At 40.9% G+C, this 25278-nt stretch overlaps 1 protein-coding gene across 1 annotated transcript in view; it reads right to left on the bottom strand.

Annotated features, from left to right (window-relative positions):
* Nucleotides 1–25278, bottom strand: part of SLC2A9 (solute carrier family 2 member 9) — a 169620-nt gene that overhangs the window by 29273 nt on the left and 115069 nt on the right. Inside the window, exon 11 of the mRNA XM_077815849.1 lies at nucleotides 8859–8986. Coding sequence (XP_077671975.1) covers nucleotides 8859–8986 — 128 coding nt within the window. The remainder of the gene's footprint in view (nucleotides 1–8858; nucleotides 8987–25278) is intronic.

The raw sequence follows: 25278 nt of genomic DNA, 5'->3' as shown, positions 1-25278 counted from the left end.
TGCAGTTTGTCACCATGCTGCTAAGAGTGCACTTACTCAGCCCCAACTTACATGGCATCGGATCTGTTGGCTGTTTTATGGACAGCTATAAAAATAACCCTCCCAGATACAAGATCCACATGGAAAAATGTATATGTTAGGAAACAGGAACCAACCCTGAAGTGCTAATTCAGTCCAAATATCCATTTGATGGACATTTTGTTTGAATAAAGGACTTTGGGATTTGGCCTATAAAGCAGACAGCATTAAAACAGTGAAACTCTACCATGCAGAGAAACACTGGGGCACTGTGGGGGAAGGGGCTGCAATATCTTTGTGAGCTGTTTCGTAAATCTGGTCTACAGACTCCCTTCTCTCATCAAGGTCTGTCTTTGTCTTCAGGGCCCAATCCTATGAACTATGGAGTGTCCTCAATGCCCAATGAAATTAGAGGGTGCAGAGAGCATTGAACACCTCTCAGGAGGCAGTCTCCTGAAGTGATGAATAGGAGTTTGAAATGCCTCCAGACTGAGAAATACAATTTTTATCATGTGTTTGTATATGAAAAGGTTACAAGATCACGTGTGATGAAGACATCACAATTCCTACAATCTTAAGCTAATAAATTTAATGCATAAAACAATGAACGTTTTTGACATCTGTTATTTAAAAGATATTACGGCTTTGCTTCTTAATTTTCTTGTTGTAAATACTATATGTACCTAAACCTCGCAGCTCAATCTGAGCAGCTGTCCCCACAAACAAAGATATGACCAGATAAACATAGAATTTTGCCATCTGCCAGTGGAAAAGGACTGCAGGGACATGTTAAAGTTGCAGACTCCTGGAGAAGAGAATAAAAAGTCTTGACTGGACCATAACAGTTTTCAGTTTTTCATGGTAGCAGAATACAGCCAGAGAAAAAAAGTTTTAAAAACTTATGTTATTTAGAAATGGGTAGCTAATCCATAATGTTTGTGTAATAAAGAGGGAGCAACAAATAACTGTTTTGAAAACATTAGAGCCACACTTTTTTTGCACTGCAGTGATATGATTATAATGTAGTATTCAGATGGGCACATCAAATACACCTTGAATATTTCCATATAATGTACTGCTTTCCATTTTAAACTTAATTTTGACCTTCCCTCTAACTTTCAATTTTTAAAATAGTAATCACATTGAAAGCAATTTGAGAAATCGATACAAACAAATTACTCTACTTCCAATATTCTACAATGAGGATGGGATCCCATATAATATTTTCAATTATGTATTTGCTTTAGAATCTTAACTCTACATTTTAGTGCACGGGTCAGGCCAGTATCTTACTTCACTAAATTTAACGACAGGGATTGATGGAAATTTTGATGTTCAAACTAATTATTAGGTGACATTTTGGTGAACTGACTGCCAGTGTTTCACCCTATCTGTGATTTGGGGGGCGTGTCATAAATATAAAGGGAAGGGTAACCACGTTTCTGCATACACTGCTATAAAATCCCTCCTGGCCAGAGGCAAAGTCCTTTTACCTGTAAAGGGTTAAGAAGCTAAGATAACCTCTCTGGCACCTGACCAAAATGACCAATGAGGGGACAAGATACTTTCAAAGCTGGCAGGGGGAAACAAAGGGTCTGTCTGTCTGTGTGATGCTTTTGCCGCGAACAGAAAAGGAATGGAGTCTTAGAACTTAGTAAGTAATCTAGCTAGAGATGCGTTCAATTTCTGTTTTGTTTAAATGGCTGGTAAATAAGTTGTGCTGAATGGGATGTATATTCCTGTTTTTGTGTCTTTTTGTAACTTAAGGTTTTGCCTAGTGGGATTCTCTATGTTTTGAATCTAATTACCCTGTGAGGTATTCACCATCCTGATTACAGAGGTGATTTTTTTACCTTTTCTTTAATTAAAATTCTTCTTTTAAGAACCTGATTACTTTTTCATTGCTCTTAAGATCCAAGGGTTTGTGTTCACCTATGCAAATTGGTGAGGATTTTTATCAAGCCTTCCCCAGGAAAGGGGGTGTAGGGCTTGGGGAGATATTTTGGGGGGGAAGACGTCTCCAAGTGGGCTCTTTCCCTGTTCTTTGTTTAACACGCTTGGTGGTGGCAGCATAAGGTCCAAGGACAAAAGGTAAAAGTTTGTACCTTGGGGAAGTTTTAACCTAAGCTGGTAAGAATAAGCTTAGGGGGTCTTTCATGCAGGTCCCCACATCTGTACTCTAGAGTTCACGCTACCAGCACTCCCAGCTATCTTCGAGACACCACTGACTTCTTGAGGAAACTACAATCCATCGGTGATCTTCCTGAAAACATCATCCTAGCCGCTATGGATGCAGAAGCCCTCTACACCAACATTCAACAAAAAGATGGACTACAAGCCGCCGGGAACAGTATCCCCCGATAATGTCATGGTAAACCTGAACTTTCACGGTGGCTGAACTTTGTCCTCACCCATAACTATTTCACATTTGGGGACAATGTATACCTTCAAATCAGCGGCACTGCTATGGGTACCCGCATGGCCCCACAGTATGCCAACATTTTTATGACTGATTTAGAACAACGCTTCCTCAGCTCTTGTCCCCAATGCCCCTACTCTACTTGCGCTACATTGATGACATCTTCATCATCTGGACCCATGGAAAAGAAGCCCTTGAGGAATTCCACCATGAGTTCAACAATTTCCCTCCCACCATCAACCTCAGCCTGGACCAGTCCACACAAGAGATCCACTTCCTGGACACTACGGTGCTAATAAGCAATGGTCACATAAACACCACCCTATACCGGAAACCTACTGACCGCTACTCCTACCTACATGCCTCCAGCTTTCATCCAGACCACACCACACGATCCATTGTCTACAGACATGCTCTACGATACAACCGCATTCGCTCCAACTCCTCAGACACAGGCAGACACTTAAAAGATCTCTATCAAGTGTTCTTACAACTACAATACCCACCTGCTGAAGTGAAGAAACAGATTGACAGAGCCAGAAGAGTACCCAGAAGTTACCTATTACAGGACAGGCCCAACAAAGAAAATAACAGAACGCCACTAGCCATCATCACCTTCAGCCCCAAACTAAAACCTCTCCAACGCATCATCAAGGATCTACAACCTATCCTGAAGGACGACCCATCACTCTCACAGATCTTGGGAGACAGGCCTGTCCTTGCTTACAGACAGCCCCCCAACCTGAAGCAAATACTCACCAGCAACCACACACCACACAACGGAACCATAACCCAGGAACCTATCCTTGCAACAAAGCCCGTTTTCAACTGTGTCCACATATCTATTCAGGGGATACCATCATAGGGCCTAATCACATCAGCCACACTATCAGAGGCTCGTTCACCTGCACCTCTACCAATATGATATATGCCATCATGTGCCAGCAATGCCCCTCTGCCATGTACATTGGCCAAACTGGACAGTCTCTATGTAAAAGAATAAATGGACACAAATCAGACGTCAAAACTATAACATTCAAAAACCAGTTGGAGAACACTTCAATCTCTTTGGTCACTCGATTACAGTGTGGCAATTCTTCAACAAAACAACTTCAAAAACAGACTCCAACGAGAGACTGCTGAATTGGAATTAATTTGCAAACTGAATACAATTAACTTAGGCTTGAATAGAGACTGGGAGTGGATGGGTCATTACACAAAGTAAACTATTTCCCCATGTTTATTCCCCCCCAGTTCCTCAGACGTTCTTGTCAACTGCTGGAAACGGCCCACCTTGATTATCACTACAAAAGGTTTCTCCTCCCCCCGCCCCCGCTCTCCTGCTGGTAATAGCTCACCTTACCTGATCACTCTCATTACCGTGTGTATGATAACACCCATTGTTTCATGTTCTCTGTGTACATAAATCTCCCCACTGTATTTTCCACTGAATGCATCCGATGAAGTGAGCGAAAAACTTATGCTCAAATAAATTGGTTAGTCTCTAAGGTGCCACAAGTCCTCCTTTTCTTTTTGCGGATACAGACTAACAGCTGCTACTCTGAAACCAATTAATTTTCAATAGCTATGAATATTTTACACATTTCCCCCCAAAAATTTTAACATAAAACTATTGTGAAAAGTATAAAATATGTATAAATAACTGCCTCTTCTTGTTGCTTTATAAAACAAATTATTGAAATAATGCATGGAGCAATCATACTAAAACTTAAACAGATTGAATGGATTAATCATTTTGTTACGATGTTTCAAGCATTGATAAGGTTTTTTTATATCATGCTATAAGAACAAAATTACAACAGCCTTAACCAGGAAATGACTATGGGGCTATTGACTCTGTAATGAAGTATGTGACTCAGATGCTATCATTCAGAAAACAAAGCTGACTGAAGGAGCTGGACAAAGAGAAAGTTAAGGAAGACCATTCTTAAACTCCTGATTTATTCTCTCTAGCTTTGTGAATGAGGAAGGCATTACTGGTCAATTTCATGAATAATCTTAGAAGAAAATTAAAACACAAGTAACTGTTTTCATGTACATCATCTGATTTCAAATTGTAAGGAAGCTCTATGAACAAAAAACAAACACACAAAAACAGCAGTACACGTTGCCTTCTGTATAACTGAAGATGTATTTTTGTCATGAAAAAGTAGAATTTTTCATGAAGCTAAATTGTGTATTTCCCAGGACAACATGAAATCACTAGAAAAATGTTAGTATAAGATGAAAAACCAAAGAATTTCAATCACGTTTTAGCCTGCTGAGACCTACATAGTGCCTTTTTAAAGAGTTAACATTCAGGGCATGACCTCTGATGAAGAATTAGCAGAAACACAGGATACATATAATACAATCTAGCAAAGATAATCATGGACACATTAAATGAGAGATGTGCAAACATGAGGCACCTTGAATGTCCTACAAGAAAAATCTGAAAAAAGTGTCATTTTCAGGAGAAAACTGCCCTGACAAATGTACACAATTATGGTGGGATTTTCAAAATCACAGAGCATTAGCCTAATTACACTGAAGAAAATGGGAGCTTTAGTTACTTCAACAGGAGCAGAGTTAGGAAGCACAAAGTACATTTTGCAAATCCTTACTCTTACTTTATGGGTTGACCCAATGCCTAGTGAAGCCAATGAAAAGACTCCCATTGACTTCACTGAAGACTGGATCAGACTCTTAGGGCTTATTATTGTGAGCAGTCTAACGGAAGTCAATGACAACAATTTTTGGTGAATGATAAATTTACCAAAAAATGAAGTTTTGGCCAACGAAAATATGAGGAAGTTGTTTTAAAAAAAGTCAAGAGAGTTCATTTTGACATTTTCAAAATGAGCCATTTTGACATTTAGTTTCAAATTGATCTGTTTCATTTAGAAAATGTCATTTCAAATCAACGTTTCATTTTTAAAATGTCTTTTCATTCGACCAAGATGATTTTTTTTTCTGTTTTTTTTTGTTTTGGTAAGAAAAACCAAAAACACCAAATCAGTTCAGATTTGTTTTTTTTGGATTTTTCAGTTAAGCCCTGAACCCAAAACATCAGTTATTCACTCACCTCTAAGGAGTAGGAAAGGTACAAAGGACTGGGATCTTTGTATTCAGTTTACATTTTGAATGTGTTCTTAGTAATCAAAAGGCTAAAGACTTCCCCACTACCCCCTCTTTTAAATGCAAGATTAGATTAGCTGGGTCAGTGTTTATAACAGTTTCCAGATCGCTCACATAAATTATAATCCATGCAGAGAAATTTAACCAGTGCTAGTTGGTAAAAGATGTCCTATATGCTTCTTCTCACTGAGAATACATGTCTAGCAGAAACAGTACATGGTTTACATCAAGTATTTTTTCAGTTATGAGTAGACACAAAAAGCAATTTTCAGAAATTTAAAAAACCACCACCTATTCCAAATCTCATTACCTAGAAAGGACTTGTCTAATTAGCCTCAGACTTTCCAGAACAGTTCTCCTCTGGACAACATTTAAATGTGAAAAACTTTTGCTTTCTTTCCTTAAAACATTTTCTGTTTGTATCCACTTAAAATGGTAACAGGCAATTATGGTGTCACTACTTTGGCTTTGTAATTGTGAATCTCACTTTTATCATGTTATCACAGGGTGGGATGGCCCTTCCAGGTAGCTGGGTTTAGTCCCCACCTGTGATTAATTAGTTGCATCCCAGCTGGTGAGATAAAAGGCCAACAAGCAGCTCACTTACAGGGAGAAGGGATGCTCATGCAGGAGACTCAGGAAATAACCTGGTAAGGAGGGCTTGCCACACCAGCCAGATGAAAGGCCTGGGTGGAGATAACTGCTATGTAGGCAGCAGCAAAAGACCTCTGAGGCAAAGGCTTTAGCAGGGGCCAAGACCTGGTTTACCTCTTTTGGCTGACATTTAGCTGTGTTTGAACAATAAATGCATCCCCGGAGAAAGGGACTGAAATATTGTCAGTGGTGGTAGATTCACTGATGCACTGGCCAGTGAACTAGCCCACCAGCTTGCCTGAAAGTGGGGAAACAAAACAGGGTTCTTTGCTATGTTTGGGGAGACCCTGCTACACACATGTAGCACTGCAATAGGTATATGGCTGACAAAGCGGTCAAAAAGCTTGATGTAAACAAACTGGAGAGAGTCCAGAGGGGAGCACCAAAAATGATAAAAGGTTTACAAAGCCTCACCTATGAAGAAAGTTTAAGAAAACCTGGCATGCTTAGTCTTGAGAAAAGAAGACTGAGGAGGGACTTTATAAGTCTTCCAGTATCATAAGGGATGTTATACAGAAGACGGTAATCAACTGTTCTCCCTGTCCACTGAAGGTAGGAAAAATAGCAATGGGCTTAATCTGCAGTGAGGGAGATTTAGATTAGACATTAGGAAAAGAGCTGTAAGGACAGTTAAATTCTGGAATAGGTTTCCAAGCGAGGTTGTGGAATCCCGGTCAACAGAGATTTTTTAAGAACAAATTAGACAAACACCTGTCAGTGATGGTCTTCTAGATATACTTGGTATCAAAGTACCTTTGAGCCCTACACTTCTACATTTCTATGATTCTATCCAAAATCCCATTTGACTGAAGTGAATGGGAATCTTGGTATTGACTTTAACGGGTACTGGATCAAACCTGAAGTCCTGATTTATCACCCATGTTCATCATTTCTTTGAATGTCGTCATTCATTTTTTGGGAGCATAACTCTCTCCTTCTCTAAGTCCCCATTGTGACATTCTATACCTTGGAGGAGCATACTGTAACCCCATATTCCTCATTTTCATATAATCGTGATCTTACATATAAAACATGCCTTGTAACGTATTAGGAGAAAGGTTATGATCTGCTGAAAGTCAGTTCTCTATCCATACATGTATATCATTAATGCATATGAAGTTATGAGAATTGTGTTGTATGGTGGTCACTAAAACATGCTGTAAATTGGGGAATCAGCCGGATATTACCTCCCCAGAGGCAACAGCAAGGAAAGTAACCAACACCTGGACAGGGTGTCAAACAACCCATCAACAGCCACTGTCCAGCAAGGGAGCTACAATGCAATGACTCACCTGCATGAGGCCACACCAGGGGAATTGCTCAACCTCGCTTGGAGAGACTCAGGGCTAGTCTACACTGGAAGTGCTAAACTGGTGCTGCGGCAGCGCTTTAACGTGCCTTGTGTGGTCACGGCGCAGCGCTGAGAGAGAGCTCTTAAAAAAACCCACCTCCATGAAGGGCGTAGCTACCAGTGCTGGGAGCATGGCTGGCACTTTCTGTCTACACTGCCGCTTTACAGCGCTGAAACTTGCTGCCCTCAGCGGGTGGTTTTTCACATCCTTGAGTGAGAAAGTTGCAGTGCTGTAAATTGTCAGTGTAGACAAGCCCTCAGCAATGCCCCCCAAACATGCCTGGACTTGTGCTCCCCAAGCACATGGACTGAGGGTATAAAACAGACAGAGTGGACCACACTGGGCCCTTCTCCTGCCCCCACCTATGGTGCAATCAACCAAGACACTGAGAAGAAGACAAGACTACAACACAGGAGATTGGCCCAGGTTTAAGGAACAAACCTGTATATTAAGGACTGCAATATTCAGTGGGGTGAGAAAAACGGCTTAATCTAGTTGCTGCCCAGTCTAATAAGGTTGAGAGTTTAGACTGTGTGCTCATATTTTATTTCTTTTGGTAACTAACTCTGACTTTTTGCCTATCACTTAAAATCTACCTTTTATAGTCAACACATTTGTTTAATTGTTTTTCTTTATCAGTGAGTTTGTATGAAGAGTGTGGCAAAACTGCTCAGGTTTTCCAAAGGCTGGTGTATGTCCACTTTCCATTGCTGAAGTGGTGAACCAATTAATAAATATGCACTGCCCATCTTGAGCAGTGCAAGATGGTATATTCCTGGAGTACAGTGCTGGGAGCTGAGGGGATTTGGCTGGCGCCTGTCTCTGTGTGATTCATGAGTGGCTCTGGGAACATTCATACAATCCGGCTGGGTGTGGGGGCTCCACATGCAGTTGTGCTGAGTGATCACAGCTCCTGGAGGGGTTGCTGCTGGTCACTAGCAAGGCATTGTGAAAGACAGCACAGGCTGGGGAGACTTCAGGGGGCACAGTCCCAGGATGCATCCCAGTCCCAGGCTGCACCCCGGGGGGATCCCGTCACACCCACCTTCCCCACCAGAAATAAGCTATTGTTCACAAGCCCACAACATAATAATATTTTCCTCCTCACTTTCCATTAAGTGGAGCTTCAGCATAACACACATTTACAACTGACACACTTAAATGCACCAAAAGGAGGTGCAGGTTTCAATCCACTTCTCAACAAAGAAAGTTTCACAATGACCCAATGATAAACTATTAATTCAACTATCATACAGTTAATTGTGCAGGGTGTTTACCTGAATGAAAGGGAAAAGAAGTCCCACTGAGAAGTTGGAGAGCCAGTTGACTGTCCCAGCTATCAGAAATGCGGCAGGCTTTTGAGACTGCTGAAAAAACTCTCCCGTCAAGACAAATGGAATCCCACCTGAAATGTAACAGCCAAGAAATGGTTGGTTTAATAAACTCTGATGCCTAAAGCTGTGGTAGCAATCAATATGGAAATGTAAAAAATTCACAAGCACTGAGATCTGCGACATCAATCAATTGTCTGGTGCAGCTCTCCATCTCTATTCTGGTGTGAAGTTATAACAGGTAGACCTTGAACACTACGATTTATTATTCCACATGGTTTATTAAAACTTTAATTTTAAAGGGCTTGGCTTTCCCCTCCTTTATACCAGTTTTACATGAGTATAACTCCTTTGTGAAGTTAGAATGACGTAAAACTGGTAACAGAATGGATAATGACAGGTTTCAGAGTAACAGCCGTGTTGGTCTGTATTCGCAAAAAGAAAAGGAGTACTTGTGGCACCTTAGAGACTAACCAATTTATTTGAGCATGAGCGGACAGTGGGGTGGGAGAAGGTATTGTTTCATATTCTCTGTGTGTATATAAAGTCTGCTGCAGTTTCCACGGTATGCATCCGATGAAGTGAGCTGTAGCTCACGAAAGCTCATGCTCAAATAAATTGGTTAGTCTCTAAGGTGCCACAAGTACTCCTTTTCTTTTTAGAATGGATAATAGAGCCCAAAGTGTTTACCAATTTAATTTTAAGTTGATAACACACGGGAGCAGTTTAACTCCTGTTCTTACTAAAACAGTCAAAATGCTGCAGATTGAGGGATATTCTGAAACAGATTTTATGTTAAACATTAGTATTTGGACAGGTGATTTAGAAATATACTTTAAAAAAGAAAGATGATATATTAAATAACTTCATAATTATTCACATTTTTGTGACAGTGAAGCTGGAAATGATGAAAAGGCAAATGATTACTACTTTATTTGGTATACTTTCATTGTTATTTATTTTACACACACACAGTTTATATTGAAAATGTTCTTTTAATTCTAATCCCTCTGGAAAATCCATTTTTCCATATTACCCACAAATTTAAAAAAACAAACCCTATTGTATGTTATATCCATTCTCTGTGTTGTCTCCCAGTATGTTTCTATCTGATCTCTCTTTGACCTTTCGATTGTTATCTCCTTGGGTGGAGACTTTATCTTCATTTGGCTTTTGCATAGCACTGAACACACTTATCAGTGCTTAAAAATGATATACCAATAGACTGCTACAATACAGTAACTAGTGCTTAACAGTACAACACTTAAAATACATATAGTATCAACCATACTATGAACACTAAGACATAACCCTTTGCAGACATATAAAGGGACATATAGAAAAGATAGGGCATGTACCTTACTAACATGCAGTAGGAAGACCGGTCTCTGCCTCAAAGAACTTAAAGTCTAGTGAAACAATGGACACATGGAAAGAGGGGAATGGGATGAACAAAAAGCCATCTGACTGATAGTACAGTTCAGCATGCATCATATTAACTATTACTATAATTTATTCATCTTACGACAGTGTCTGAAAGCCCCAACTGAATTTGAGGCCCTATTGTGCTAGGTCTGTACATACACACAGTAAAAGACAGTCCCTGCCCCAAAGAGCTTACTGTCTAAATGGACAGTACGAAGGGGACAGAAAGGTAGTATTGTTATCCTCATCTTACAGATGGGGAAATGAGGTACCAAGCCACTAAGTGCTATTACCTCAAAGCTACCCATCCTGTCCATATTCTACAACTAAAAAACTGTATTCATCTCTATGGGGAATTAGTAGAGTGCACTGGCTTTTCTGTACAGCACTTTGAAGATGTATAATGAAGTGATATGTAATGGTTCAATAGGAGCATCTCTTATAGTGTATATTACGAAGCACAGGCAACACACTGTCTCTTAATCCTCCTAATCTCCCTGCACAGAGAGATTTCCGTACTCTTGGGACCTGGGTTCAACTTCTAGGTTCTGGCAGGCAAGATAACTGCATCTGTTATGTCAGCATCTGTTTCAGATCTTGACATGCCATGTGAGGAAGCTGTTTGCCAGAGCATTTGCCCTGTGGAGAGAGGAAGTGAAGCACTGCATACGCAGAAACCATAGAATGAGGATTTATTTATATTTATTTATTCTGTCATGCCTTTGCTGTAGGACAAGCTACAGAGGTGTTGCTGTTCTTGTCAGTATAATCAAAATCTTGTTCTAGATCCACTTGAGAAAATACACATTGTATAAGAGAGGAAAAGAGCCAAAGGCAAAAAGAAAGAGAACAGAAGGACAGAAACATATCATAAAGCATAAATGTAACTGTGCTACTTGAAAAACAGGCTCTTGAAAAATCGGGTGTGCTTTCTGGATACATATTCAGCACCAGTAAGCCTATGCTTTACATTAGTCACCAGAGCTCTTGAATGTAATTAAAAAAAAATCTTAATTAATTTAATTAAAACCATGTCCAAGAGATTTTCTAGAAGTCAAGAAAAGGGAGAGTGATGCTGTGGAGGCCTTTCCAAAAGTGTTGTTGTTTTTTTTGGGGGCCGGGGGGGGGGGGAATATTAGAGATGGCACAAACAAGTTGTTCCACACTTCAGGGGGATATAGCCAACTGTTTCTGAAAGGCACTGACTAGCTAGCATAGGGAGGATACGCTACTGCAGTGGGATGATGTCAGAGATTGCGTGAGAGAATGAATCAGCCTCTGCGTGTGTGAAGGAAAGTCTGACTGAGCTGAAGCATAGGGCAGTTCTGAGGAAAACGAGGAGGCTGGGTTAAGACAGATTCTTTGATGCAAAGCCTTAAAATATCACAGGGCTTATGCTGCACTAGGACATGAGGCATGGGGATGAAGGGGTCTTCCAGGAGTCAGTACATGGTTCATCGAATTGTGGTGAAGGAGCCACTGCAAAACAGAGTGAAATGAAGCAGGGATTGAACCACTGGACAAACCATGGAAATAACCTTTGAAAAAGGGGTCTTGGCTCAGGATCCAACGGCCTTTCAATATGAAACCTAGAGTAGAGAAATCTAGAGTAAAAAGCAGTGAGATACAGGTCAAGATCAGGATGTCAGAGGAGTGACCAAGCTAAGGAACTCTATGTATAGGTAGGATTTAATGTTTGAGTATAGGAATATGAATGGACAAGATACACAATCTAGATATGTACATCATTAAAATCGACTGTTTATTGTTGGCTTGATTTGGCCCTCTAACATCAATGAATCAATTTAGATGAAAATTACACCAACATCTATGACAATTAAACTTTAGAGCAGCATGTCTCAGACTTATGAAAACAGCCTCCTTTCAGGAAAATGAAATCACTTCTCCCCATTAACCTAACCAAGGCCCGCCCAAAATAAGTGGTCTGTTGTGATAATTGTGATGCAGAGCAGGCTGTGCAGATTTTCATAATCTTCCTCTCCTTTCTTGCATGCTTTGGTAAACAGTGAAACAGTAAATAATGTTGACATTTAAGCCTCATCTTTGGCATCTGAATCTGCAGAACCCATTGAAGTGAATGGGTCAGCATACACCTCAGATTTAACATTTCAGGCTCTCTGCAAACTCAGGTTGACATCACAGCATTGGTTACACTTAGATGACACTTCCAAGGTTTTCTCCACAGCAACTAGAGGTTAAGGCAGATTTTTAAAGGTATTTAGGTGCTTACGAATGCAGATAGGCACTTCTGAAAATCCCCACTGGGTGCCTATTTGTATCTTTAGACACCGAAATACCTTTAAAAATCTGGCCCTTAATTCTTTTTTGAACAAAAGCAGAGTCTCTGGAAAGCCACTGGGATACATGTCCTAGTCCCCCAACTGATCAGTTACACATACAATGGGGCCTACCTCACACTTTAAGCAGCATTTCCTAGGGAATTGCATTCAGTTAAAAACAAGAAAGGAAAAAGAAAGGAAAACACCATTTTTCTTTGTTACAATTTATGGTTCTATAAATCTGGGTACTATTCTTGGCTCTCCCATATCCTTGAGAAAGTTGCTTAACCTTTGTGTACCTCAATTCTCAGTCAGGTCTCAAGCCATCACCTGTCTCTGGGCAGGGAACTTGGTCCCACTCCATTCCGAGAGGCGGAGTTTTAAGGCTTCATAACTTCCTGTCTTAGACTAGGATATCCACAGAGAGCCAGTCTGCCTAAAGACCAGTGCTTGTGCTTTGCTTTCCGTCCAAGGGCTATGATCAGTGTATTGCCAGCAGTCACAAGCCACCACACAGCTAAACAAGCAGACATGTTCTTAAAAGGTAAAAGCATTACAGAGAAAACATGATAAAAACAATAAACAGATGTAAACACACACTGAACATACCAGGAATCACCCATCAGTCTTAAGGGGCCCTAGTAAGCCAAAGTCTTTCCAACCCTCCCACAAGGATTGGGGCCCTCCTTGGATAGTCCTGTCCGCTTGTTGGATCAGAAAGGAGGCCCTGAATCAGTTCACTCTTTTTTATAGCAAAAGCTCTTTCTGTCATGTGACTGGGACCTGGGCAATCATGCCTAGTGGGCAGAGCAGGAATTAGGCCTAACGGTCAGAACAAGAGTCAGTACCTAGGAATCAGAGCCCAGGGTCAGCACTGGAGCCAGATGACAGAGCCAAGAGCCACCGCCAGAGTCAGGAGTTGGAGCCCATGGTCAGAACCAGGTTACCCAGCGAGGCAAGGCTGTAACAAGGCAGGAGCTATCACAGCCATGGGTAAATGCTTTTAGCAGCCACTCAACTGAACTGCTGCAGATGCTGGGCTTAAGAGCCAGTGTGCTGACTTTTCCAACCATTCAGGCAGCACAGCCAACCAGGCAGCCTACTACAGGCCAGCTGCAACTGTTAGGTTGCCTGGAGACTGGCTCTGCAACAGCCTTGATTCCTGAAACTTTCTTTGTCTGATGGTCTCTGGAAAACTCAGTTTGAACCAGCATACGCAAACCATCCCACGGAGTGATCCATTTCTGGAGGTATTTACAACCTAAGTGATTCACCTTAATCACCCCCCACACATTGTTTCTGGTTCCTGTAGGAGCTGAGATAACCCTCCCCCCTGGAGTTGCAGACAGTCGCTAGCCCAAAATGATACATAAGCCCAGAGGTGTTGCATGTGGTTACAATATCTGTCACCTGTCCTAGTGGGGGATGTGAGACTTCATCAGTGTCTGTAAAATATGAGATTTTTGGATGGAAGTTGTTATTAAATGCAAATTATTATTATTCCTGTGATATTTGTAACTACACTTCCGTACCAAAAGAGGTTCAGCTTAGATTCAGTATTCAGATTTTGGAAATTTATACAAACTGAACCTGCCAAACTGAAGGAGGTGCAAATATGGTCTTCACACCACCAAGGTGAATCATCTTGACACGTATACCAGTGAAAGAAAAAGTGAGGAATGGACACCGTAGGCAAACTAAGTTTTAGAGTTTCCTTGGATTGTTGTGATAAAGTTTGTCTTTATCTGTCATTCCATACAAATGAGCGAGTGCCCTCATTCAAGTGTCCCCTTCCCTACCACTAACGTGAACTGAAAATTTCTGGCCTATGTTCACATATGATTTTTGTTATTGGAAATGATAAATAAAAGCAGCCAGTCTGACCAATTCACAAAGGTGCCATGGCTGTCTTGAAACACATGATTGTGGGATCTTGCAACTTCCACTGTGTGTATTTACATGGGCTGACATTACGGATTCAGCACACCTCTGAATGATGTACTTTCCCACTGAGAATGAGCCATACCTGAGCATCACCATCAGAAGGCTATAAACAAGTTTTTCATTAAAATAGCTATTTTTTGGTACTGATCATTACAAAAAAAAATGTACATTAGGAAACTTTCCTGTAGGAGATTTTCAGCAAGGCAGCTTCTGAACATGAATTTACAGAGCTAGTGCACCGACCATAATTAAGGTGGTGATTCACTTTTATTACTTTATTCTTTTCAGAGTTGCAATGAATATAATAGGAGGAGGAACTCTTAACACACTGTGATGTCTTAATGAAAAACTAGTATACCTGTTAACCTGCTACCACCATTACAACTTACAAGTCTCTTATTTCAGCTGTAATATATTATGGGTCAGATTTATAAACACCCAAAAATGTGTGTGTACACAATTTGGCAGACAATAATATTTGGGTATTTTTGTGCAATATTTATTTGCATACATAATTATCAAAATTGCAGTCAATGTAATTCATTCACAAATGCCCACTTACTCATCCAAATAGTCAGTTATGTATGCAACTGATATTACAGCACAAAAATAAATAAATAAATACAAATGGCAATTTCATGAATTTAGGCACACAAATGCACATGAATTTTGCATATACAACAGTGTGCATTTTAAAAATATATATAACATATGAATCAACAATAAAATTGTATTATAAAAATTGTGCAGTCTTTAATATTTAGTTAAATGGTATATTTTCAGATAAATGCTGCTTAGTAGGAGTTGATGAATGTAATATAAAACCTAAATCTCTCTTTCAAAGGCTTTTAAATACAGGAGCAAATTTTTGATCATAGAAAATATGCAAAGTGAGCAAAATCTTGAGATCCTTACTCTGTTTTTACTCAGTCCTTACTTTGGCATTGAAGTCAGTGGAGTAAAAGTAGGATTTCTGGGATGAAATTAAGAAAGGGAATATTTAAACTGAGTATCAAGGAAATTTATTGCTTTGGTGAACAGTCCCAAGGGAAGGGTAGAAACTCTGTCTTGAATGACCAAAGAGAATGGTATTCCTTGAGAAAAAATTTGCTCTGTTTTAGTTGTGGCCATGTATAGGGAGTATGAAATTTCAGGGAGTTATAAATACTTGCAAATATTTTTCCTGTGTCTGTCTGGACTAAGTGAGACAGTAGAAGGGTATGTCACAACTGCAAAGAAACCTCAGAGTCTGAGTCAATTGGCTCCAGCTGTTGGACTAAAAATAGATGTTAGGGCTGGGGCTAGACCAGGGGAGGGCAAATTTTTTGGCCCCAGGGCCACATCAAGGTTGCAAAACTGTATGGAGAGCCAGGTAGGGAAGGCTGTGCCTCCCCAAACAGCCTGGCCCCCGCCCCCTGACTGCCCCCCTCAGAACCCCCGACCCATGCAACCCCCCCTCTCCTTGTCCCCTGACAGCCCCCTCCCGGCATCCCCCACCCCAGGACTCCCATGCCTATCCAACCCCACCTGTTCCCCGTCCCCTGACAACCCCCCACCCCGAACCTCCACCCCATCCAACTGCTCCCTGACTGCCCCCTGGGACCTCCTGCCCCTTATCCAAACCCCCGCCCCCTTACCATGCCGCTCAGAGCGGCAGGACTGGCTTATTGGAAAGCCTGGGAGGTGGGTGGGTGCAACCTGTGCTGCCCGCGCAGTGGCGTGGCTACGGGGGAGGTGGAACAGCAGGAGAGGGGCCGGGAGCTAGCCTCCCCAGCCAAGAACTCAAGGGCAGGGCAGAAGGGTCCCGCGAGCTGTAGTTTGCCCACCTCTGTGCTAGACCCACCCCCCTCATGGGGTCTACACTGATCACAAACATCTACATTGCAGTTGCCCAAATCTCATGAGCCTGAGTCAACGGAGCTGTGCCACAGGTCTTTTACTGCAGTGTAAATGTACCCACAGAGTCTTCCAGGGATGGGAGGCCAACTAAGATACCACTCAATGTCAATGAAAGACTTCAGAATTTGATGTCAAAACAGTGGAGGACTAGAGAAGACTTAGTAATGGAAATGCATAAAGAATGCTCCATTTGATCAGAAAATCACATGGAGTCAGAGGAAAAGTGATGAAGAGCAGGACAAAGTGGCTGAGGAAAAATTTCTGGATGAATATCAACATCATGACATTGAGCAGAGGGAATGAGACATCGAATTTCACAGGGACAAGTTCTGGCTCATGAGGTGGAGGGGCAAATCCACGGGGCACATGACTCCTGTGGATTTGCCTCGACATTGCCATGCCCTACAACTCATGCCCAACAATGACTGACAGAGCCAGCCAGAGAGCCACTCACCATCCAGCCACTCATGGATCCTCACAATATCCGCAATATCAGCTGCACTCTAAACCTTCTCCAATTTGAATGTCAATAAAGGTAAAGAAGAAGGAATCCTTATTTCTCTAATGTGTGCATAAACACTACATTTGATCTCCAGGCAACAGCTCAATGCGCTATACAACACCATTAATCGACCACAGTGTAAACCTTCTGCAGATTGTGAATGCAAGTGTACGAGACATCTATCATGGCTTTTTTTTTTTTAAACAGACCCAGGACCACAAATAGTTGCATTTGGTAGTTGTCTGTATGCAGACCACAAAGCATCATTGCTGGTAATCCATTCCATCTCATATATATAGTGATTAGGATATCTTGTGTGCTTTACATGTGTGGTGGTAACTGTCCAAACAAGTGAGTAAGCAGCACCCTCTTGATTTCAGTCAGTCAAAGGCACATTCCATCATGATTCTGCACATGCTCAGCATGTAGTTAAACTGCCTCTTATCCAATCTGGCGCATATCAAGATAAACATTTATCAACTAGGGCAGCAGTTTACCTAAAAATCACAGCACGACTGTTGGGGGAAACAATGTACCAGCTGGCCTATATTGACACAACCCAGATTTCTAAAATAGCCTGGCATTATGCACCATGATACTGCATTCAATGTTGGTGTCCATCGAATATGCCATGGTGGTCCATAAGGCCTGTGCAATGATGGAATAGCAGCCTTTCCTGTTAATGTACTCGCTTGTTTGAAATGGCATACATAGGCTAGAGATATGCCACAGTCACACTTGTACGGTTCAGGAACATCATCCATTCAAACCCTGCAATTATTTCAGGAATATTTCCAATTTTTACAACCTGAGGGGGGGATGGGACAGCACAGTATTAATTGTCTGGCATACCTCCATGATTGCTGTGCCACCTCAAGAGGTCATCTAGTCCAGTATCCTGCACCGTGGCTTTGCTAACCCCGAACTGATTAACAACAGATCTATAACAGTCTAGTGTTGCCAGCTTCCACAGCACAATAGCAACACACTTCTGGACCGTTATAGGCCGTTTCATCTGGGTGTTCTGCCTCTCAAGGGCAGGAGCAAGCTCCTTATACACCTCATGTGAAAGTCCTGGCCTCACTGCTGGTCTCGCATGTTTGCATCACAATGTGGCCCTAAGAATATGTGCTGGTGGTTCCAGTCTAGCAGCGTGTGTGTGTGCTCACGCACATGTGCATGCAAGTACGCGGAGGGCATCTCCCCTAAAAAGCAGCATCCACTCAAACACTTCATGGTCCTGTTCTTTTGTTGTTGTTCTGCTTGTAAGCTGCTGCCTGTGTCTTCTCTGGGCCAAAAGTAGTCTCAGAAACACCTGCCATGGTCTCTTGGCAGCAGCTTCAGCAAAGGCACGGAAAAGAAACATTGCCTCCATAAAAAACAGCAGCTGTTGGTTATTAAGGCGAGTAGGATTCAGACTTCTGGCACAGAATAGCACATCACCACACCGACTTTGGTCCTGCCAGGAAATGAACTTCCTGGGCCAAGGCAATTTCTTCACACAATCCCCAGAGTGGACAGGCATGTTGCCCCATAACACTCTGCAACTGTGAGGATAGAATGGTGTAGTGAGTTGTGGTGCAATGTATCTCAGGATAAACAATACAACTATCTGGGTGTGTATCACAACCAGATACAGTGCTGGTGTGGACATGGGGCATGACAGCAGCATGCTTATATCAACATATGGTCATGCTGAAGTGGGTTTGGCTGCCATACACTGAATAGCCTGCAATTGCTGAACCTGGGGTTAGCATGCAGTGAAGACATGGCCTAAAAGAAAACTGGATAAAGTGCTGAAAAAAGAATATTGTAGGAAACACCCCTGCCTCAGCAGCAGAGGGACTAAATGACCTAATATGTCTTTTCCATCTCTGATTTCTATTAATCTATACATGGAGCAAAAATTCTGAAAAATATTTAACTAGAGTTTTGAGATAATCTGACAGGTTACAGAACATCTCCTTAAAGTGTAAATTCCATTTGACAGAATAATGCTCAACAAATAACAGTGTAGCACATTCAAATGCAAAAGTGGTATTGCCTAGCTAATCCCATTTAGGGAATTAGGAGCAGAATATGTGTGGCAGGGATGTAACACTGCTCTGATTCATGAACAAAGACACTGTGGTCATCTTTGTGGATTTAACCTGAGACCTTCAGTCTGTACTGCTTGACTTTTTCAGAGTTAAGTATCTAAAATGTGCCTCGTCAGTATTTTGGTTTAAAGTGGCATATCTATAACAAGTACAAATGATAATTAGGACACAATGTCCAAAAAACAGGGACCCTCCTAAAGCTTTCCCACCACTCCAACCCATCTACTCATCCTGGCCTCTTTCCTCCATTGGTTAGGAGAACAGGAAGGTTTTGTGCCATGACCTGAAGGTCAACAAATTCAGGCTCTGATGAACTGCTGGTGGAAGTGAATCCCACACGCCAGGGCCTTGTCTTCAGTCCCTCATCAATAAATCAGGGGACAAGTCAACTGATCTTATATGCCACAGATTCAAACAAAACAAAGCATTGGGGCAGACCCTCAACTAGTGTAAACTGACGTAGCTCCACCAGCTAATATCAGTTGAGGAGCTGGCCCCAGTGGTCTTTATGAACCAGACCATTTAAAGCTCTATCAGTTGACGCAATAATATTACCAAGCATCCTGAAGTACATAATTACTACTAGTCATGTACTGAACTATATTCCAGAAAATGAAATATAGTTAAAGCTGCTACAATCGATAATCTTGCATTATTAGTTTTTATCAGTCACAGGTCTGCTCTTTAACAGGATAACAATGAGGAGTCCGGTGGCACCTTAAAGACTAACAGATTTATTTGGGCATAAGCTTTCGTGGGTATAAAATCCACTTCTTCAGTTGCATGGAGTGAAAATTAGATACAGGCATAAATATATATTGGCACATGAAGAGAAGGGAGTTACCTTACAAGTAGAGAACTAGTGTTGACAAGGCCAATTCAGTCAGGGTGGATGTGATCCGCTCCCAATAACTGATGAGGAGGTGTGAATACCTTGAGAGGGAAAATTGTTTTTGTAGTGAGCTAGCCACTCCCAGTCCCTATTCAAGCCCAAATTAATGGTGTTAAGTTTGCAAATGAATTGTAGCTCTGTGGTTTCTCTTTGAAGTCTGTTTTTGAAATTTTTTTGTTGAAGAATAGCTACTTTTAAATTTCTTATTGAATGTCCAGGGAGATTGAAGCATTCTCCTACTGGCTTTTGTATGTTACCATTCCTGACGTCTGATTTGTGTCCATTTATCCTTTTACGTAGAGGCTGTCCGATCTGGCCAATGTACATGGCAGAGGGGCATTGCTGGCACATGATGGCATATATCACATTAGTAGATGTGCAGGTGAATGAGCCTTCGATGGTGTGGCTGGGTCCAATGATGATGTCACTAGAGTGGATATGGAGACAGAGAAGGCAACAGGGTTTGTTACAGGGATTGGTTCCTGGGTTAGTGTTTCTGTGGTGTGGTGTGTAGTTGCTGGTAAGTATTTGCTTCAGGTTGGGGGGCTGTCTGTAAGTGAGGACTGACCTGCCTCCCAAGGCCTGTGAGAGTGGGAGATTGTTTTCCAGGATAGGTTGTAGATCGTTGATGATGCACTGGAGAGGTTTTAGCTGGGGTGCTGTTCGTGATGGACAGTGGTGTTCTGTTATTTTCCTTGTTGGGCCTGTCCTGTAGTAGGTGACTTCTGGGTACCCATCTCAGTCTGTCAATCTGTTTCCTCACTTCCCCAGGCGAGTATTGTAGTTTTAAGAATGCTTGATAGAGATCTTCTAGGTGATGGTTTCTGTCTGAGGGGTTGGAGCAAATGCGGTTTTATCGTAGAGCTTGGCTGTAGACAATGGATCATGTGGTATGTCCTGGATGGAAGCTGGAGGCATGTAGGTAAGTATAGCGGTCAGTAGGTTTCCGGTATAGGGTGGTGTTTATGTGACCATCATTTATTTGCACTGTAGTGTCCAGAAAGTGGATCTCTTGTGTGGACTGGTCCAGGCTGAGGCTGATAGTGGGGTGGAAATTGTTGAAATCCTGGTGGAATTCTTCAAGGGCCTTCTTTCCATGGGTCCAGATTGTTATTTCAGGGATCTTTTGTTTAACATATATTTTGGTTTGGTACTCAGAAAGTGTATCAATTTAACAGCATGTAGAAAGTCAGCCCTGGGAGCATTATTAATGTTATTGGTGCATAACCCATATTAACAAAACTCATCTCAGAGTAAATAAATAAATTAACCGATGGTGTGAACAAAAAGTATAAACTGATATCTGGTGAAACAACTCCATTAGTATAAATTTTAGGTTTTTAAGTCTATGTACTTTACTCCTTAGTGGTTAAATATATAATTAAGTACAGATACAAAACCATTAGATGAGAAAAAAATAGAATAATCTTTTTATGTCCATTAGGGTAATCTTTAAAAAAACCACATATTCCTTGTGCTTTCTTTTAATTTGCAAAAATTAAGAATACCATTAATCTGAATCACCTGATGATTTGTTCTCCACTGAATAAAAGTTCGTCCTTCCTTGAATAGTAATTACTGAGTTTTGGTATATACTCAGTTCCAAAAGGCAGCACTCTCAAGCAGAATTTTCAGAACCGTAATTTACTGGCTGCATTATTCTTTCTCCTAATTGTTTTTATACAAGAAATGTACACTCTGCAACAAAAGAACCACAGGAATTTCAACTGGATTAAAATTTCACCTTTCTTGGTGCTTGTAATTCCCTTCTCCCATTAAATACACCTGATCTCCTGGATACCTAAATGTCATTTTAAACTTACCATGGTTCCTTATCTTTCCTCCATGACATTCTACAGTTTCCTCGTCCTCTGTCACTGCTGATAACACTAACTTGCTCATCGTCACCCAGGCTTGTAATGTTTGCGGGGAGGGGTCATCTTTGACTTTCCCTGCTCCCTCACCCAATACTTCTATGCAATGTCCAAATCTTGTTGCTTCTTCCTACATAACTTTTAAAAGATCTGTTCTTTTCTCTCTTTCCATACAACTGAAACACTTATCCAAGTCATCATTATTTTTTGTTTTAATTACTGTAAACTTTTTCTCTCTGGTCTCCACAACAACCACATTGCTACCTCTGGTTAATTCAAAAAGCAGCTGGTAAGAGTGTCATTTTGATCATGTCACCTACCTACGACATCTTTGAATCTTTCTACTAGCTCCACTTTTACCACTGCATCAAATTCTAGCTCCTTGGTCTCACCTTCAATAAGTCTCATAAATCTGCTGTTCCCTCCATATCTGTTCATCTCTAACAAGTATTTCAGGATGATGAGTTGAAATAAAATCTCTTATCTGCTCTAATGTAGTGACAATCTCACAGTAAATTGTATTTCAGAACCGATTCATGGTGACATGGGAGATATAAATGTTTTGGACAGAGCTCCTCTACACTTTAGACCATGGCTTTGGAATATTCAAAGCAAAGACAATCTCTGAATAACACAACATACGTTTTACATAAGATCCAGTGAATGCCAAGATAAGACATTCAGAGGCTTAGGCTCAGGTCCAACTCCCAAGGAAAACAACTCGAATCTGCCCTTCAACTTCAGTTTTGCTAGATCAAGCCCTTAGTACTTTGAGACCTGCAGTCTTGCTGCATCAGAAATCTAATCATTCTTCACCAGAATACCCTAAACCCTGAAAATTCCTTATATCGTGGCATGCTAAACACACTAGAATGCGTCAACTTTTATTGTGCATCGAGGGGACTGGGCTATTTCTGAATGTTAGGAGTCAATACAAAAATTAGTACACAGTCAAAAATCCAAATGACCTCAGTTAGAATTTTGGATGCATAACCACTGTGTGACTGGTTCTTAGAGTAAAATTAAAAGACTCAGTACACAATAGAAGGAGATTAGAAAAGGGGTAACATGATATTTTTTAAAGCAACCTATTCTTCTTCTTCTTTAGTATTTGTATTTTGATAGCAATTGGAAGCAGAAGTTATAAATCAGAACCTCATTGTGCTAGGTGCTGTACAAACACAGAACCTAAGTACATGGCTGCATTTTTTAAAAACAAACTGAAAGAATTACAAAACAAACATGCAGCGGCTTAGCCTCGTCAGGAATCAATTGGAGTAGTCTTAACAATATCACAATGGAATGCCTGCGAATTTAACATCAAGATGGTTGGGAAATCTACAGAAAGCTGGATCTAAATAATTATCTATTTTGGTGCTATTAATCAAGTGGAGATATATTGCCTTTTGCTTCACCATTACAATTCTGTACTTCGACTAAGGCATAAAACATTATTCAGATATACACCCTTTTCTTGAACTACATGTAAAAACTCTATTTTAACCACCTTAATTGTATTCTCAGACTCCATGTGCCATATCAAAACCCTAATTATAATCTGTCTTTCCACTCACCCGCTTGAACATACAGCAAATAATTTCTTTATTGAACTACATAGCTAGAAATCATTATTCAGGTAGAATTACTTTTACACTTTTAAGCTTCAGAATCTGATAATAATTACTTCAGCTAATCCTTAGTTTATTATGAGCAAATGGACTTTAAGGACTAAAGAAGCTTTTTATAATTACCCCTTTAAACTCTATTAAACAGTTGGATTATCTACTACATTTCTATCTTGCAACAGACAGCAATACCAGGAATTAATGATTTACAGGTGTGACAACTTGCGGCGTAAATGCACAATATTCTTATAGTCATGTCAGAATCACAACATTTTACAAATCCAGCTAAATTAGGTTTACTACTTCCCTTGATAACATACTTAAATAAAAATCAATCAGGCATGAGTTCCCTGTCATGAATTCATGATAACAGTCCATTAGCAACAAACGTTGCTGGCTGTGAACTACCTCTCATTCAAAACTGTCTTAAAAATTTGATGTGATATCTAAGGCTTCCCTGGTAAAATATTTTAACAATAACAATCATAATAAATAATAATAATCAATTATATTGTCTTATATTTATAATAGTCCCTTTCATCCTAAAGGATCCAAAAACTCTAGGCCAAAGTCTAGGCCAAAACTCTAGGCCAAACAAACTCTAGGCCAAACTCTATCTGAAGCTGGGATGATAGGATCTGGGTTTTCTGTGTATATTTAAAATAGGCAAGACACTGAGGCTTCCTTGTTAATGATTGCCGGAAGTCATTAAAATTTCATGGACTCTAGGGCTTCAGACGTGCACCAGGGAGCAAGTAATGTGTGCACTCTGGGGAATAAATAATGCGGATGGCCCAGAATGGCACATGATTTGAGTAGAGCTGGTGTTGTGCCCAATGGCCAGACTCAACACTGCCACTGGAGGGAGAAGGGAATGAACAGAGAGCTTGAGGCCTTCCCCCCATTCATGATGATGTCCCATCCAGAAAATGGATATCAGCCGCTAAAGCCCAACAGAGGTTTTAAGGTTTCCTTCTGATGAAGGGATGAGCGTTCACAGTGTCTCCAGGAAATGGTGCAGGAGAAGGGGAAATGGCAGGTCTTCAGAACAGAGGATAGCCTTACACATTTTTTACATTCTGAAAAGGTTTGGATGGCATCTACATTCTGGATGTTCATACAAACTGAATCTTTTACTAGATCCCTGAGGAAATTTTGCTGGATACACATTCTATTGGAACATGACTGATCCTGATTCTATCCTGAGTGAATATCAGTAGCGTGGCCTAACCAAAAGCTAAACACTCTATAGACATACATAGGTCACAGAGAGTTGGGATGGAGGCTGGGGTGATGTGGAAGGTCAATACAGCTTGCAGGTTAGTGTGTTGGCTCAGTGTGACCATACTTTTCTAAGAACTGAGAAGGCTGCACAGACTTTGGTTGCTTCAGTGTCTGAGAGAGTAGCTGGTGAGCCAATGTAGCTCTGTTTGCTTTAGGACATCCAGTCATTCCAAAAGTGAAGTGGTCAGCAGGAGCTGGATGTGAATCCTCTAGATCTTAGGAGGGTTATTGATTGCTGGGTCAAACATACTTTGTCAATCAATGCCTTGCCCATGTACTCATATTTCTGGATGAGTGCTGGGCCTTCCCACCAGACTGATTCTACCCAGTGTATTTTTTGCCACACAACTCCTCCTGGTGCTCATTTGTGTGGTGTTCCTTATAGAAAATAAGTTTGCAAGAAAATACATTCTTGTCCTTAGGGTCATTTAACAATGCATCTTAAAACTCATTACATTTTAACCCTTAAGTCCTAGTGAAACCTATAGAGATCATGCTTGCTTAAGTTAAAAAGAAATGTGC

The sequence above is a fragment of the Eretmochelys imbricata genome, chromosome 4 (genome assembly GCF_965152235.1).
Source record: "Eretmochelys imbricata isolate rEreImb1 chromosome 4, rEreImb1.hap1, whole genome shotgun sequence".
In the NCBI taxonomy this organism is placed as follows: domain Eukaryota; kingdom Metazoa; phylum Chordata; order Testudines; family Cheloniidae; genus Eretmochelys; species Eretmochelys imbricata.
This window is presented reverse-complemented; position numbering and strand designations above follow the sequence as displayed.